This window comes from Notolepis coatsorum (assembly GCF_963971535.1).
Source record: "Notolepis coatsorum genome assembly, chromosome: 10".
NCBI lineage: Eukaryota > Metazoa > Chordata > Actinopteri > Aulopiformes > Paralepididae > Notolepis > Notolepis coatsorum.
Genome location: NC_140174.1, coordinates 25,690,060 through 25,708,945, shown reverse-complemented (window position 1 = coordinate 25,708,945; position 18,886 = coordinate 25,690,060). Strand labels below are relative to the sequence as shown.

The following is an 18,886-nucleotide window of genomic DNA, read 5'->3' as shown; positions in this document are numbered from 1 at the left end:
GTGCGTTGCTGATTTCAAAGCTGGTTGCACCGTGTTTTAATGACGCCACATGCACGCACGCTCCCGGGCGCGCGCTCCCGCGCATGCGCATAAATGTTCCCTTGCATACGCACAGACTAAGACGATGCCTAATTGCCTCTACGAATGGAATGTAACACATTTCATTCACAAGTTGTGTGAATGTATCTGAGAACGTATTTGAACACACCTGACGACCTGCGCTATTGTTATGCAAAGTAGCCAGGTGGGTACTTAGCGAGTTGGCGCATCAGTCGAGTGCAGCGCATACTTGTGTGCACGCGCGTGCACATCTGTGCGTGCGCGTGCTTCTGCTCACAGAGCCGGTTGTGCGGCGTGCAACCCCGTCCCATGAGCAACGCACCCCTGGTCTAGTACTAGGCTTAATCCGTGTCTTGATTCCTCACTGTGCTGTGTTGTGTTGTGTTTTACCCCCATCCTTCTTTTGTGTGTTTTTATCAGGTATGAACCAGTTCAACCAGATAGGAATGCAGCCAATGGGCCAGAGGTCCACTCCTCCTCTCCCAATGGGGACACCTGGCAACCAGGTCAGTACTTCAGTCATAGAATCCATACTGTCTCAATCACAATAGATCTGTTGTAGGAAAGCAACAATTGAAGATCCTAGTACGAATAGGAACATCAATATTACCATAATTCTGGGGACTAGGTAGGTTTCATCACATCAAAAAAAATTCAAATACAGTTATTGCCAATACAATCAAGTCAACTAGTACTACAATTCCAGTTGTATAGTAGACCCTATACCAGGGCTATTCAACTAAATTGTTCAGGGGGCCACATTGTCAGAAACCCAAGGGGCCAGGGGCCGGACTGCCACGGCGCCTCCCCGTGCTATGAATATATGTACACTTGACACAACACGCAACCACATTTTCACAACTTTTATTTAAAGGGGAACTATTTTACTATTTCTTTCACTATTTGGGCACTTTTACACAATTCCTGTGGGTTTATGGAACACCTCTGTAATTTTTTTTTTTTTAATTCATTGTTTTGTATTTCTAATCAAGTACTCAAAAACAGCATTTTTCTACCTCAAGATCTTAAGCGTTTTGAGCCTGGGTTCCAACCACAGTGGGAACTGTGTGGAAACTCAGCTGATTATCATGCAGCGGTGTCTCTCTGACATCACAAATCAGCACATTTTCAGATGACTCAGTTCAGTGAGGGTGAATATTGTGAGAGGAGAATTGGAAGAATGCGCCAATATGAGAATTAGAGACATAGATCATATTAATATAAGTCCACATAGCTAGGAAACAATGCTAAACACTGAAAAAGGCCATTTATAAGATAGTTCCCCTTTAACTACATTGAAAAAGTAGTATACTTTTCAAAAAAAGTGCTTCATTTATGTGCCACATCTGCAACATCTCCTGCGAAAAGTGCTTCATTTATGACTGTGCAACAACTGCAACATCTCCTCTTCAACATTTCAATATAAAAATAAAATAAAAAACAAACAAGTGCATGATGTGCATCTGAACATTCTAACATCAACACTTGAACAAAAAAACACATTTATAGTGCAGCTGAGCTTATGAAAAAGTGCTTCATGTCTGTGCAACAACAGCAAATCACAGCATCTTATTAGCACTTATTGTCGACTCTTAACTCTCAAACATCAGGGGGGTGGGGGGCAGACAGGCCTAGCCTACATACACACATCTAATGAGAGCGATTGCACTTCTTTGACTGGGCAATGGCAGAGAAAGAGGGTTCATAGGAAGTGAGGGCTACCCGCAAACAGTGATGCAAATGCTCATTTGTCAAGGAGGCATGGTTGCTTGTTTTAATGGCATTCATGTGAGAGAAACTGGATTCACAGGTGTATGTTGAGCCAAACATTGTTAGCACAGATATTGCCAGCGTTTTTATGTTGGGGAATGTCTTGACATTAATACACTTTATCCAAAATGTTGTGGTGGATTCATTCTCAAGTGCCTGCTGCAGAGCAGATGATGCTTGCATGTCAATTATTTCAAGTTGCAGGAGACCTTCATCAATGTGAAGTGATGCAAGGAACTCTTGTCCTTTTGTGGAAATAGCAGCTACATTGGCAAATGGGTTGCTCACAAAATGCATCAATTCTCTGGACATGTCAAATTCATCAAATCGACTTGCAAAGTTTTCCCTCAATTTATCAATGAAATCTGTCATTAATTGAGTGAATTTTGGCTCAATTGTGCGTGTTAACGTTGACATGAAAAAAAAAAAAAAAAAAAAAAATTATTATCATGTAATCTTTGGCGGGCCGGTCAGAATCATCCCGCGGGCCGGATCTGGCCCGCGGGCCGCCAGTTGAATAGCCCTGCCCTATACTATAGTTTACCCTTGCATTAGTAGTTGTAAAGTTAATCATATTTATTTGGAAGTGTGAGTGTGATGTATTACCTATGTATCCGAGGAATATGACAGCAATTTTGGAGTCGCACAAGGAAGCTGCCTTGGTCCATTACTCTTCTCACTATATATGCTGCCCCTCGGGGACATCATTCGAGACCACAATGTATGCTTCCATAGTTATGCTGATGATACACAACTATATATCTCCGCAGAACCAAATAACACTACAGCCATACAGTCCATTACAAATAGTCTGTTAGCAATAAACAAGTGGATGAACAATAACTTCCTAAAATTAAACGAAAGCAAGACCGAAATCCTATTGATCGGCCCAAAAGCGAAAAGGGAAGTGCTTTGTAAAAACCTGGGGAGTCTGTCATCCTATGTAAAGACTGAGGTTACAAGCCTAGGTGTCATCTTGGACTCAGACCTGACCTTTAAATCTCATATAAATAAGGCCATGAAAACGTCATTCTTCCACCTAAGAAACATAGCGAAAGTAAGACCTTTCGTAAATAAAAAGGATGCAGAGAAACTTATTCATGCTTTTGTATCAAGTCGGCTTGACTATTGTAATGCACTGTTCACTGGTCTTCCCAAAGCAACCATTAGGAAGCTTCAGCTTATCCAAAACTCTGCAGCTCGATTACTAACTCATACAAGGAGAAGAGAACATATCACTCCAGTCCTGGCCACTCTGCACTGGCTTCCAATAACTCATAGAATTGATTTTAAGGTCCTTTTCCTAACATATAAAGCTCTTAATGAGCAAGGCCCAAAATACATAGCAAATTCCCTAGTTAGTTATCTGCCCTCAAGAACGCTACGGTCATCCACTACAGGTTTACTAGACACGCCCAGAAACCAAAAAAGGATAGGAAGTATGGCATTTGCCAACTATGCCCCAAAACTATGGAACACACTACCAACACTAGGGATGCCCCCCGGACCCCGGTTTTAAACGGGAACCGGTACTATATTAGAAAATACCGGAGTATTTATAAGCTCTGACGTCCTCGGTACTGCTATCGATACTCTAGAGAAATTATTATTATTATTATTATTTAAAAGTTGCGAACGATCCTCTCTCTGTCTCTGCACGAGAAGCGAGCCGCAGCCAGCGAGTCTCCTCGCGAGTCGCTCGCTAGTGCTACACATAGACATACGGGTCCTACATACGGGTACTCCTTAATGAAAGTGTCCCCGACGCCCCGTGCTATAGCGCTCTGCACACAGACAGCAGCTCTGCATGCACTGAGTCGTGATCATGGCGGATAGAGCGAAGCGTTCTAAAGTATGGATATACTTTACAAGGGTCAATGCCGACAATGCACGTTGCCACAAGTGCAACAAAACATTTGCCAGTAAGGGTGGCAATACGAGCAAATCAATTTATCAAAACATCTGTTGGCAAAACATGATATTAGTGTGCAGAAATGCGCGTATTCGACTGCCTTGCGCGCAGTGTTCCATCTGCATCCACTGCAGCCGTAACCGTAAGCCAAGATACGGAGTTGCCTAGGCTAATAACGAATTATTACAAATAGGCTAATAAACAAAACAATTGTTTAGCTACAAATACTACAATCTAAACTTTTTATAGATCGTCAAGCTGAGGCGTCAGCCACTATGTCCCAGGCCAGTGAGCCCAGGGCCACCACACGTCATCCTCCCTCTACCTCCCTCCACCACCCAAAGTCCTTTCTCCCTAGCAGCTAGAGGAAGGATGACAGAGGATAGGGTGAACGAGTGTCACAGTTCTGTTAGCATTTGTTGTTTATTATAAAAAGTCTATAATTCAGAGTCAGACACATTTAAAACATTGTTGCTGCTGTTGCTGAAGAAATTATATTAATTTATTATATTTATTTATAAAGTTATATAAAAGAACATTGCTGTTGCTGAAGAAATTATATTTATTTATAATACTTATTTATAAAGTTGTATTTATAAATAATAAAGCAATGTTGATTCTGTTCTTAATTAATTGTCTTTTTTTCTTGCAAAAAAAGAACCAAAAAGAACCGATAAGAGTATCGATAAAGTACCGAACCGTTAAGCAGTATCGATAAGAGTAGTAGTATCGATAAAATCCTAACGATACCCATCCCTAACCAACACACATCAGAAACCCCAGCTCTATACATATTTTTAAAGGAAAATTAAAAACGTACCTATACAGTCTAGCTTACAAATAGTTATGGCTTGGAAAAACCTGATGGATCCATGAGGCTAGGATAAGCCTTGTGGACCCAACTTTTTAGATGAAGGAACGGGTACATAGGAGACACGCCTCCAGTTTTTCAAAAGTTTTTGACACGCCTCAGCTTCTGAGCTGAAGGCGTGTTTTTGCCGACCTCCCAAACTTTCAAACTTTTTAGATGAAGGAATGGGTACAATAGGAGACACGCCTCCAGTTTTTCAAACGTTTTTGACACGCCTCAGCTTCTGAGCTGAAGGCGTGTTTTTGCGGACCTCCCAAACTTTCAAACTTTTTAGATGAAGGAATGGGTACAATAGGAGACACGCCTCCAGTTTTTTCAAAAGTTTTTGACACGCCTCAGCTTCTGAGCTGAAGGCGTGTTTTTGCGGACCTCCCAAACTTTCAAACTTTAGACTGTTTTCTTTATACGTTTTTCTTTCTTTCTAAGCAACACCCCAATTTACAAACTTTAGATAATTTAGTTTTATAAACAATGTTATTTTAAAAACTTAAAATGGAGTTATGTGGTTCAGTTGTTAATAACTGTTACAAAGGGTCAGATTAAACCGAATATATATATTTATTGCTTGAGATCTCTTGTATAATATTTGTATATCGTTTGATATCCCTTGTATATTATTTGTACATATACACGGAATATCCCTTTACCTGTGTACAAACCAGAGTAATATCCGCTCTCCTATTGGACAGCGACCCCTAGGCGCCAACGACCAAGCCCCCAACGGCAAGTTCAAAGGCAACTCCGGGCATGTCTCAACATGTCCAGAGTCTGCGCAGTAATACGAGACAGAACTGAGGTTGGCACTAGATAATTCACCTTACGTATAAATACGGCGCAGGTGTAAACAGCAGTAGTCTTACCAAAACCTTGATGCCTTCACCACGAGACAACGTGCAGTGAAGTGAGCCACTTTGCCTCTAAATAGAGCATTGAGAACCGCGTGCGAATAGATTGCTAAAGTGTCAGAGTTTAACGCAGTAACGTTGAGTTCGACTTAATCTAATGTGAAGTAATAGTCTATCATTTATAGTGTATCGTGCGGCTACAGTTCTTCAGTGACCAGCATTACCACCGGTTCGTCGTGTATATAGCTAGTGCACTTATCCAGGCTGGGCGGCCTAAACTCGTGCCCCACCCGAGGAGTCCTAGGCGAGAACCGTTGGATATGTACACCGGAGAACCTACACCGGCGACTGCAGAACCATTTCTGGTTGGATTATATTGCTTTGGGACCGTGACCGCTGGAGCAGAGAACCGTCGATCCCACTGTCGTTTGGGATTTACCCCCGTGAGGATCATCACTCGGGCCCGCCTCTAGGAAGAGGCTGGCTAGCTGTCGTCCATGCTGGCGAGCATACTTGGATTACAACTGCTGCTCTGTCTGCTGATCAAGGGAGTACATGCACTGGCTCCTGTATCTGGAGCCTCGTTATTCCTCGTTGACCCAGACTTTGTACCCGAACATTCCTCTACCCCTGCCGGCCTTACACCCGGAGGGAACCCCCCAGTGTCTCCAGCTGGTACCAGTGTGCCCTATGTAATTGCTATACCACAGGTGGCGTCAGTTTAGACCCATCCTAGTATTCATACTATTCTCATTGACTTACGCTCTTGACTGACTTTACGTGTGTTCTTCGCCATACAAGCGCGAGCCTAATTCTCAATCTGTAACCTAACGTTGCTTAATAATAATAAATACCCTCCAAATAGAACTTTGTGTCAATGCCGTATTCTTGTGTGGGTGTTCACCATATATATTCATGTACTGTATGGCCAGTAGTTAAAGTACATAACTAGTAGTGGTTTAATATATCACAATCTTTAATACAGTCAGGGAATTGTACCCCTCAGTTACAATAACCATGTCCTATCCCCTGCCCCCTCCTTTGTAGATGGGTATGGTTGGAGCCAGGATGGGCCAGCCCAACGTCAGTCAGCTGCAGAACCAATACATGTCCCAGGGACAGTTCCCCGGGCCAGGACCAGGGCTTGGGACCCCCCAGCCTAGCATGGCCCAGTCTGGATCACAGGGAGGGATGCAACAGGTAAGAGCAAGTGGAGGTCCCTAGGACTGATCGCATCGTACATGATGTATGTAAAGCCTTGGATACTAAATGCCTTCTCTCCTTCTCTCCCATTGTCCTCTCCCTTCAGACCCAGATGGGTACTTCTCCCTCTCTGCCAGTGGCCAGTCCTCTGGCTCAGCCTGGTTCGGCTGGTGGTCCCAGTGGGGTCCCATCGGTGGGATCCATGGGTCCACAGAGTGTGGGTGGAGGAGGTCCCGCCTCCTCCGTCGGCGGTCCCACATCCACCATGAACCCATCCAACGCCAACCAACAATCCAATTCCATCCCTCACCTGGCAGCCATGCGCGGCAGCTCACCCTCCCCCGCCCGGAGCCGGACCCCCACCCCTCATCAGACGCCCCCCAGGCTAACAGGGTCCCAGACTCCTCAGCCACACACCCCTAACCCGCCACAGCTGGCTCCTCCTACCCCCAAGCAGAACCAGCTCAGCCAGGGCCCTGGCTCCAATAAGCCCATCCAGCAGCACATGGGGTCAGGTGGCTCCTCCACTCCATCCCACCCTGGCATGGCCTCCAACTCAACACCACACAGTGCTCAGCTGCCTCGCACTCCGGTACGTATCCCAGCTAGCCCTGCTATCCCAGCTAGCCCTGCTATCCCGGGGGGGCGACAGTGGCTCAGGAGGTAGAGCAGTCGTCTGGTAATCCGTAGGTTCCAAGTTTGATTCCCGCTCCTCCCGGGCAGTGTGTCTAAGTGTCCTTGAGCAAGACACTTAACTCCTAATTGCTCCCAGTGAGCAGGTTGGCACCTTGCATGGTTGCCTCTGCCGTCGGTGTGTGAATGGGTAGGTGAATGGGTAAAATGTTAAATGTGAGGAACAAATTTAAAGCGCTTTGGATAAAAGCGCTATATAAATGCAGCCATTTACCAGCTAGCCCTGCTATCCCAGCTAGCTCATCCATTTATTTTCACTGGCTCGCTCACAAACACCAAATTTTTTATACATGTAAGGAGCATAGACGAGGTATATGGTCAATATTGTTGTTGATTTATTAAGGAATTGTCTTTCTAATGTCTTACCTGATTGCACAGGGTTGCCCTGCAATGAGGGTTTATTGATTTTGCTCTCCTTGTCTTCAGCAACCCACGTTCAATCTCTCAGTCAATCACTGACATGCAGCAGGCCATGTCACATTTACTGCCCCCGCCACACACACACACACACACACACACACACACACACACACACACACACACACACAAAACCCCTCTTATCTTACCTGTTTCTCTCTTATCTTTCTTCAGTTGTCTCAGAAAGGCTCGTTTCCAGCCGATAGTCAGGCTCTGACTCCGGCCTCCGTCAGCAGCCAGGACACCTCCTCCCAGCAGGCCCAATCAGACGCCTCCTCTGCCAATCCAGACCCCAAGATGGAGATCAAGCAGCAGGAAGAGGACGAGGACAGCGAGCCTGGCGGGTGCTCCAAGGGGGGGAAGCTGAGCATCATGAAAACCGAAGAGAAACCCGTGAAGTTTGAGGTGAAGAAGGAGGAGTGTTCGGGAGAGAGCGGCGGGAAAGGCGCTTCCATGGATGCATCGTTGTCATCGGCGTCTGCGATGTTGTCGTCCGTGAAGATGGAAGACAGGAAGCCTGAGATCAAGCAAGAGCCCAAAGAGGAAGAGGACACTTCTGGAGGCCAGACTCCCATCAAGAAGAAGAGTACGTCCTATAATTTATTTATTACAGGTTATCTGCAGGCTATTAAAAAGTCTTAAATTCTCAATTTAAGGCCATAACCTGTTAACACATTCATGGCCATTTGGATCCGTCTAAAATCACTGTAGACGGCCAGCATTTCTAAACAGACTTGCATAGTCCGTGGGGCTGTTTGTAGAGCTAAATCTATACTTTATAGTATTGCTATCTGTCCATTCTCATTCTCAATTGAGACCATAAACCGTCCCTTCAAAATGGCTTAAAGAAATAATTTTTTCATCAATACGTTCTCATTTTATAGCGTCTTGAATATAAGCGTTATAAGGGATTTTGGCTGGGATATTTCCTGGAACGCGAGATACAGGGCTAATGGCTACTAACGTTAAATCCAATGGCATTTCGGATATACAGAAGCTACAGTTAAAACTCAAACTGCATATGATCGGTATGATGGTCCACCACGAATGCATGAAAGGGGGGGGGGGAACGTCGTTTCTGATTATTGATTACCAACAACCGCATTAGCCTCATTAGCTGATCGGGTGGATGGCTATCATAACAAGCCCTGATCAGCATGTAATTTATGTGAAAAATATCTTACCGTGGGCCGGTTGGATCCCCCAAAGCATTTCCCAGTTATCGATCGCCATCTGGTAGATCCATATGTCCATTGGCTGATGATATATTCCTTTACTGCATAGTGAATTCGGCATCGCAAAAGGTATTCCAAGCTACAGGCTGCACATCCAGAATCCAGCTAACTGGAAACTCCATTGAAAGTAAAAAAAATAGTGCACCGTTCTGCCACAGGGCACACTGCATTATCGAGACAGCGCCCCTAAGAGGATCTGGCCGGTAATGCACTTTTCAGAATTCGAAGAGGAGGGTAGATCTGCAGTGCAGCTCGGTGACATCGAGTAGATTATTACAATGGAATAAAAGCCAAAACAACCTTGCCACGGACATGTCCGTGGTTGGTCCTCAACCGTTGGATTCGAAACACGGATTTATACGTGGCCGGCCCCGAATGTGTTAAGCTGTAGCCCTATTTTCAGAAATCTCGCCTAAAGGTACATGCCTAAGTAAATGGAAGATGGCTCCACTTCTACAAGGCCAATTTGCATGTTCTTGGTATCTAGGAACATCTAGGGACCTGGGGGTATGTATTTCCAGTGTCAGAAATATTGTGTCCGTTACTAGGCTTGAGTAAATTGTAATGAAAAAAAGGAGAATATTTATTGATTGAATACTTTATTTTGACACAATCGAAGGACAAAACATTTAAAAGACAAAACAATAACAGTGTCAACAACACTGGTCAAAAATGGATAAAACACAATAAAGCCAAGGCTTGTTTCCATTGTGGTCCATACATGGAACATAAAAAGGCACAGAAACACAAATGGACATCTACACTAGACCGGACACATCCTAAAGTTTTTATAAAAACACCTAACCTGACAACTCATACAGTTAACTAATGTTAAAAGAAAATCCGCAAACCCTTAAAAGCAACTCATGATAAAAGAAATAAAAGCCAAGTTATGATAAAAGAGATAAAAAACATATTAAGACCAATTTGAGTTGCTGCTGAGCCATGTTTTTAGGGCGGATTTAAATCCGAGAGGGGAGTTCAGGAGTTTTATGAATGTTGGCAGGGCATTCCACATTACCGTAGCAGAGTAAAAAAAAAAAAGCATCTTTCCCCATGCATGTCCTGACTCTCGGCGGGACCAGGTCCGTGGGGCTTCCTCTTGTGGCGTGTTTGTGGACATCTCCTACTTTATTAAAATAATTTACTAGGTACTTGGGGACAGTTTCTTTCAGTACTTTAAAAACCAGTAGCATTTTAAGCTGGTGTACCCTTTCTTCAACCCTAAGCCATCCCAGACTGCTAAAGTGGGCTGGCGTTAGGTGAGTCCTAAAGTGAAGGTTGTGCAGGAGTCTCACTAGTTTGTTTTGGGAGGTCTGGAGCTTTAATATAAATTATGATTTATTTTTGCATCTGTGCCGGTGAATAACACCATGTTACAATTGTGCAACCACCGAGCTCGCTCACTGAGCTCATTCACCACCTTCTAGAGACCAAGTGTAAAAGAAATCTAAGCAAATGAATAAAGGCAAGATGATTTAATTTGATTTGATTTTTATTTGTCTCGAACATAGAAACGTAAAACAAGTTTAAAAAAACAAAAAGGTAAATAGTCAAAGACTATTTCCATACAATAAGTGTTCGAGAACGAACAGGGGGAATTAAAACAACTTATCAAGCCCTGCCCCTTCCTTACAATGTTTGACATTATAATTTAATAAAAATAAAAATAATATAACAAATAATAAAAAATAAAATAAAAGTACAGTTTTTTATATATCCAAATGAGAAATAATAATAGGCAGTCACATTACTGCTCAAGCTCCTCTCTCTTATGTGTCCATAAGTGCTTGTTTATAGCTACCTTTAAATTTATTGATATTTTTGCTTATACTCTCATCCAGACCATTCCAGAGTGATACCCCACAAACTGCAATGCACATACTTTTAAGAGTTGTACGTACCGTAGGTTGCTTTAAAGCTAATGTCCCTCTAAAATTATAAACACTCTCTAGCCATGAATTTTTTTTAATGTTGCTTTGTAATTTGTTTTTTATTGCCAGAAACATAATTTGTGCAAATTTGAATTTGATTAAGTTAAACAGAAGTACAGTAATAAATGATGATCGATTTTAATTATAAATTCATATTTGACCTTATTATGGCCAAATCATACATCTATGGATAGGGCTCCTCTTTCCAATGGCAGGGTTAAATCTGGATTTAGTAATTTCTTGCGGTTTTACGATAAAAGAGATATAATTAGCATCTTTTCGATAAATTCTTATTTTCGGTAAATCGTACAAAACATCTGTAAAATTTAAATATACACTTTGACTGCTGTTTTGATAGGGTTATGGTCTTTACTCTTGGCTACAAAAAAAATCTTAACACATGTGGGCCCTCATGAGGACGATTCGCGATGCCACTTTGCCGACCTCTAGCGGCTCGGGTGTGCATTTCTTTTAATACAATATATAGATAGAATTAAAGCCATATTTGTTGCCCGTCGATTGCCCTTTCAGGTGACAAAATCCGTTCAGCGATCGCCAAAGTACACATTACCACCCCCGACTCCCGGGGCTCTCGCTCCGTCAATCATTTGTCGATCTTGAAACATTTTGGACAGGGTTGTAGCCAGTGAGTGTGGCTTTCCAATGATACCCCACATGGGGATCTAATACGGTCTCTATTGATCGATTTATGATAAAGAAAAGCAGCTTAAAGCTTAACAGGTTAAAAGATATGAACAAGGCGCCCCAGTGGCGAACCACATAACGCGCTGAGTCGCGGCACGGCTGACCCGGGTTTGATTCCCGAACCCGTTGTTATTTGTCGAATGTCTTCCCCCCACTCTGTCTCCCGTTTCACCTCTCTCTCTCTCTCTACTGGACTGCCCAGTAGAATAAAGCTATAAACGCAAAAAAAAAATCTAAAAAAAAAGATATGAACAAGTCTTAAATTTCATTTGCACAGGTATTACATTTTCATCTCCTTCGGGAGATGAAATAATATTAAACGTGTGAAATGTTTTTGTATTCAAGTCGTTTTTTGCGGGGCTACCAGGAGCTTGGTGCGTCTGGTGAGCTCTTGTATGAAACGTGCAATAATTTAAATTTAAAGTGCTGCAAGTGCAGCCGCCAGTTCAGTATCACTACTTTTTTTAAATACTTTTTTCCCCTAGGATGGTATAAGTGGTATTAAAAAGGACTTACAGTAAGTAGTCTTAAATTGAACTTGTTGAAACCTGCAGATACCCTGTATTACCACATACAGTATTGTAATGGCATAGCATGTGATGTTTTAATTGCACGCATGGATCCATGAGTAACAGTACTGTGTCTTCTTCCTCTCCACACAGTCTTTAAGCCAGAGGAGCTACGGCAGGCCCTCATGCCCACCTTGGAGTCTCTCTACAGACAGGACCCAGAGTCTCTGCCCTTCAGGATGCCTGTTGATCCACAGCTGCTCTGCATACCTGTATGTAGTACTGTTGTGATACCTTTGCTAAAACAGCCAGTGTTTTTGTACAGCCTCTCTGCTGTGGCTTCCTACGGGCAGCGGTATACTTGCTTTTAAATATGCGTTCAAGTGCGCAGGAGGGTGGAGCCATGTACCCTCCTTTGGAGCGTACTTTGTGCACATCCTCAGAGATGAATGCTGCACGTCAGCAAGATGAAGTGCAGTGTGTCAACAGTGAGGGCAGTGTGGATGTGACCAGCCAGGCCGATCTTGCCTAAAGTATGTATCAACCACAGGAAAAAGGTACACAATGTAAGTTGTGTTATAGCCATAAGAAATGTATTTACGTATTGTATAAGTAATATATTTACATTTTGTAATCAGCAAAAGTAAAAAAAAAAAATTAAAAAAAAAAAACACAGTGCTTGGTGTTACCTTAAACCAGGGGTGGCCAACCCGTGGCTCGTGAGCCGCATGCGGCTCTTTGCCCGTCAATGTGCGGCTCTTCCATCCATACATTTTTTTTTTTTTTTTTTCTTTTTCTTTTTTTATGTCACTCATTCCATAAGGACGTAGAATAAACATTAAATCTTTTTTTAAATGGTCCATTTGCATGTTCTTGGTATCTGAATCTAGGGACATATATGGATCAGTGTCAGAAATAGTGTGTATGTTACTAGGCTTGAGTAAATTGTAATGAACCAAAGGAGAATATCAATTATATTTAAAAATTTTTTTTATCTTTGACTGTGAATAACGCCATGCTAAAATTGACCAGACCTGAAAAATCTAAGCAAATGAATAAAGGGAAGATGATTAAACGGAAGGTTTTGTAGATACAATACTGAATTCTACCATCTTTTTTATAATGTAAATTTCTCCACCATTTTTCATCGTATTGCAACACTGTTTTTTGCAAGACGTTCACAGAAAGGTAGAGAAACTAACTGCGTTCTGTTTTATGGCAATAACGTTCAGGTTTGTGGGAGATAATCCCAAAAAATAAGAGAAATAAAAAAGTAAATCCAGAAGTCGGATGATTGACAGGGGCTGGTGTGAGCTGGGTAGGGTCGTTTTTCGAAATTCGAAAGCCCTGAGTCTCTTCCTTCAAAAGACTACACTCACTTTTGGCTGTGCCACTTCCTCCTGTCAATATGTGCCGGTTTCCGACTCAATGCCCTGAGATTTCTATAATCTTATATTTCACTAATAACAGTTAAAATAATTGGTAAACAAACGTAATGCTGAAAATATACACTTTTACTGTATATCTCGGGCTTAAGAGGTTAACCCTGTGAGGCCCAAATTAAAAAGACATTAGCAACTTCAGAGGCCAGAGGGTGGGACATATAAACACATTTACTATCAAATAGCATTGTGAGGCTGAACAACAGGACCAATTGACTATATATGTGCTTAACATTTTTTAAATAAACTTTCTTTTTTTAAATGGCTAAAAGTGATTTTGTAATTTTGCAACCGTGGGTCTAATAGGGTACTTTTAACCCTGTGAGGCCCAAATAAAAAAGACATTAGCAACTTCAGAGGCCAGAGGGTGAGACCTATAAACACATGAAGGGTGCCGTGACTGAAAAAAAAAGGTTGAGAAACGCTGGGTGGCTCTTTGTGGTACCACAGTAATTTTTGTGGCTCTTAGTCTCTGACTGGTTGGCCACCCCTGCCTTAAACTAACCTTAACTATAACTTTCTACCATCATAGTATTGCTGTGTTTGTATCAGGGTGGGTGTCTTGGTCTAGTGGTGAGTGCACTCACCCCCACCTCAAGCACTCGACTCCCAATGATGTTTTTTCTTTTATAACTATTGCTTTTAGGAAATGTAAATATATTACTTATATATATATAACATAACATACATTATGTACCTTTTTTTTTTCCCTGTGGTTGATTTAAGCACTTTATTTACGTTTTCTGATGAGACCGTGTTAGACAGGTCAGCGGCAGACTGAACAAACTCTTAAATACAAAAACAAAGGAGGAAACTAGAATTTGACTGCAATTATCAGATAATTACCGGTAGTCATTTGTATGAAGAAACATATTCTTCTATATAATTCTATTGTGTCGGCCAGGGAGGATTCAGCCCTGATCGACATTTCAGTCCTCGAGGTACATGCAAAATATGCAGGCGAGTATGTGAACAATGCCGTTCACTGAGCAGTCGCCTGTCTACGCGTATGCATGGTTAAAAGCAAGTACGGTATATCATGGCCCTAATAGTTTCAGGTACTTGCAGCTTTGGTGAAAATCCTGCAATAACTTGTTTTTTTGGCTTGCGACATTATTCCGTGCAGCATAATCATATACATCTGTAATATTATGAACGCAAAAAAACGACAACTAACGCAAACTTCCTCCAACTACTTGAGCTTGACTCCTATTTCTTCTCAACCCTGCAGGACTACTTTGACATTGTCAAGACCCCCATGGATCTGTCCACCATCAAGCGAAAGCTGGACACAGGTCAGCACATAATGTATTTTCTTAATATTATTGACCGTGATTGGAGGACAAGCCCAAACGACCACATTTCTTTTCAGTCTGAAAAGCTTCCTCGTGACGCCGTCCAATCCTGTGTATTGTTTTGTTTGCAGGCCAGTACCAAGAGCCCTGGCAGTACGTGGACGACATCTGGCTGATGTTCAACAACGCCTGGCTCTACAACCGCAAGACGTCCCGTGTCTACAAGTACTGCTCCAAGTTGGCCGAGGTGTTCGAGCTGGAGATCGACCCCGTGATGCAGGGCCTTGGCTACTGCTGCGGGAGAAAGGTGAGGCTCCATGGCTGCTGTGTAGAGAGGGGGTCCCTGTGTGTGTGTGGGGGGGGGGGGGGGGGGGGGGGGCTGGGGCTGGGCGGCGCAGCGGTCTAGGCGCTCGTCACCAATGCGTGAGACACCGGTATCGAATCCGGCTGTCAGCGTTGCCTCCGGCTTAGGCTGGCCGTCATACTGACTCAATTGGCAGAGTCAGCGGGAGGGGAGTCGATGGGTGGTAATCTGGTCGTTGTAAACAGCGACTCCTACAGGTCGGTCAGGGCGCCTGCAAGTGTGAGCCTCCCACACGTTACACCTCGCCAATGAGAGTCCGCGCTGGCAGGTGAAAAGAAGTGGCTGGCTGACTCTGCATGTATCGGAGGAGACATGCGATAGATTCTTCAACCCTCCCTACGACCGACCAGTGGGGGGCACATGCGAGCAACGATCAAGACAGGGGAGGGGGGAATTGGCACGACTAAATTGGGATGGGAGAAAAACAGAAAAAGGAGAAAGTGGATTAAAAAAAACAGTAAAGATCGAGAACTAGGTTTTTTTCGGATAATTGGACAAAAATATTTACCTTTTCTCCATTATAGAGATCTAATATGTATCCATGTCCTAAAAATGCAAAAAATTAAGTCATTTTGATTTCTGATATGCTACACCTGGCTCTTGTTATCAGATCTTAGTATTGGACACACTTGATACCTGCATGGCATTGGCCTGATACCAGTGTGAATATTGGTTGCATCAAGCAGTCATTCTGAACTTTACATCACTGATGCTTGAAATGTTGAACTTAGTGAAACAACATGGCAAACGTACAAAGCGTTGCTATCTAACATCTCCGGTCTCTTTCTTCATCTTTCTTTTCCGTTTTCCCAGCTGTTAACAGACTGTTATGCTACCTGGCTAGCTAGCGAGCTGTACCCAGCATGCCGTTCAGCGGTGTAACAGATAATAGGGTCCCCTCTCAATACACTACACAATTTTACAGTGCCCGGTAAAAACCTGGGGAAATAAACGCTTCGATAATTTTTTAACGACTATTTGAACATCCGATAATCGATGCCCATCCCCATTTGAGAAGGTGGGCGATTGGTAGAGTTAGCTTACATTGGGGAATGCTGATATATATATATACCGGTATATATATTTATTTTTTTGTGCACGTTTCAAGTGCATTTCACATGTGTTTATAACTCTTACCCCCTCATTCCCATCTGAATATGGAAAACGTTGGAGTGAAGTCCTCAGCTAAATTTGGACGCAAGCATACCGTCACCATATCACGTTTCAACTCTCATTAGACTCCACTATTTTTGGTTTTGTACATAAATAAAGAACTGATTGGCGGTCATTATGAGCGGCCACCTCAAGTGTTGATGTTTGACAATGAGACAAAGCAGCATCTTGGGGCTTAATTTCCCTGGAGGAGTTTTCACACCGCTAAGCCAAGAAGAACTGGGCCGTGTTCACATCCAAATGAGAACATTCCCTTCGCTTGCCGTCTTCCCTTTAGTGAGCCCTTCTTGACGTACAACGAGCCCTTCTTGACGTACAACGAGTAAACCCTTCTGGTCGTCTGCCAGGGAAAGAGGACAAAGGGAACGAAATAGAACGATCCTTAGATCTCATAAAAATATTTGACATATTAAACCATTTATTTTTTGTTTGTTTGTTCTTATAACCCGATCGCCTTATAAATGGTGCAGCATATGAACGGACAAGGAATTCACTTTTAAATAAAGAAACTAAAGTATGCAAACCCAACATTTTCAATAGGCTACTAGTTTTATATGCATGCTTGTTAGATTCTATGCGTTTCAGTGACACTGGTTGGATTGTGGGATACACTTCATTACCTGAAGCTTGCATTTTATAGCCTTTGTGGAAGGGAGGAAAAACAAGGGATCAAGGGAACGTAAGCATTTTACCTGGAAGTGAATGTTTTTATTGGTCGGCACTGGCAGGGGAAAAAGGAGAAATAGTTCTGCATCTTAACTGCAAGTGCCGGTACTTTATTCGCTAAGTGGATTATTATTTCACACAGTGCTTCGACTCAGTTTTGTGTAGTTTTTAAGTAGGTGGACAGGAATCATGTCTGCAGATTTGCTTTGTACTGTGAAAAGCTTGTATTCGGTCAAACGAAAGAATGATCACATGATCAGAGCGGCTCCAGCTCAGCACTGCAGGCTGACAAACCTCTAGTCCACAGCTGATTGATTATAATACAGAACGGTTTATCATTGGCACTAGTGCAGTAATGGTCTGCCTTTCAGTGTGAAAAACGAATTACATTGGATTAGATTCCGTTTTATTGTCATTACACAGAAGTGAACATTAAGTACATTACAACAATAAGTTGACATCTAACCAGCGTAAGTTTGCATAAGGTAACTGAAACGGAGGGCTAGGGCCTCCACGGGTTGCGTTTAATAGAGCTGGCGGACACTATGGCGTTGTAACTCCTATTAGAGAGTCACAGAGGCGTGCTGCAGGTATTGTCTTTTATTGGGAACAGAAAGGTGTGTGTGGTTGGGATATTTCCATGTGTGTGGTTGTCTACAGAGGAATACAATACAGTATACATTAATAACACAGTAGGGATACAATACAGTATACATTAGTAAACACAGTAGTGGCGTACATAAACATAATGTCCATTAGTAGTATAGTGCAGCTAGTACTAGGGCATTCACTTAACCAGAGTTAGTATATATCACCTACATAACCTATGCAGGAATTACTCCTTCAGTGCATGTAAACAGTATAGGTAGGTGGACTGTAAACCAGGTGTAAAGATGCATTCTATTCACTAGAAGTAGTGAGTGAGTTATATAGCCTAAGCTAGCTCACGTGCCAAGCTAACCACGCAGCATCACTTGCAGGCAACGTAGGTTGGCTAACGTGTAGCTAAGCTAACGGCGCGGTGTTTCAATAACAGAGGGAATGACGTCGACGGGAATAGAACAGCGGAGACACACTATAAAGGTAGAGTAAGCTGAATGAATGGATTAGGCAAAACTAAGCACAGGTAATGTACTCACGTTCATTGACGCACACGTTATCCCAAAGGGACGGACATTACTGCTACAGCAGCCGACCATCAGGCAGCAACACAGAATAGCTCGTGCACGTTAAAGGGGAGGGACTCTTAAAGGGCAGGTACAGAACGAAGTAGTCGTCAGGCAGTAACACGGAGACCGGCTTGCTCACTTAAAGGGAGAGAACTCTTAATGGTCAGTAACGTTATCAGAAGACTAGAGTGCAACACTTGATCGGGGCACATCACACTGAACGATTACACAGGCATGAATCAATTACCCTTTCCTGTCAACAATAACATATGAAGGGCTATTACAGAACAAAGTAGTCTTATTAGCAGGCTTTCCTACACAGCCGCACCCAAAAGTCTACTTAGACCTTTTGAACTAAACAGGAAAGTCTCAGTGGTCCTCTGTATCCGGGAGACTCGGGAGCTGCACCGGCCGGGACACAGGGCGCAGGTATATTCTGTCCTTCACCTGGACAGCTGCGGTGCGGGTGCGCCCGTCAGTTCCAGGGTACGTCTGAGTGACCTTCCCTGGCTGCCAGAGTGCCCGAGGAAGCCGCGGGTCAACGATGAGGGCCACCTGGCCGAGCGACTTTCTTGCCGTCCTTCCTCCACTTCTGCCTCTCCGGAGCCCTATCTTGGTGTGAA

The 18,886-nt window shown here is 43.1% G+C and overlaps 1 protein-coding gene across 2 annotated transcripts in view; it reads left to right on the top strand.

The window, feature by feature from the left end:
• Nucleotides 1-18,886, top strand: part of ep300a (EP300 lysine acetyltransferase a) — a 171,807-nt gene that overhangs the window by 47,309 nt on the left and 105,612 nt on the right. For both annotated transcript variants that reach the window (XM_084323655.1, XM_084323654.1), the window contains exons 12-18: nucleotides 481-566; nucleotides 6,506-6,658; nucleotides 6,768-7,253; nucleotides 7,946-8,357; nucleotides 12,308-12,426; nucleotides 14,828-14,891; nucleotides 15,023-15,198. In XM_084323655.1, the coding sequence (XP_084179781.1) occupies nucleotides 481-566; nucleotides 6,506-6,658; nucleotides 6,768-7,253; nucleotides 7,946-8,357; nucleotides 12,308-12,426; nucleotides 14,828-14,891; nucleotides 15,023-15,198 (1,496 nt within the window). The remainder of the gene's footprint in view (nucleotides 1-480; nucleotides 567-6,505; nucleotides 6,659-6,767; nucleotides 7,254-7,945; nucleotides 8,358-12,307; nucleotides 12,427-14,827; nucleotides 14,892-15,022; nucleotides 15,199-18,886) is intronic.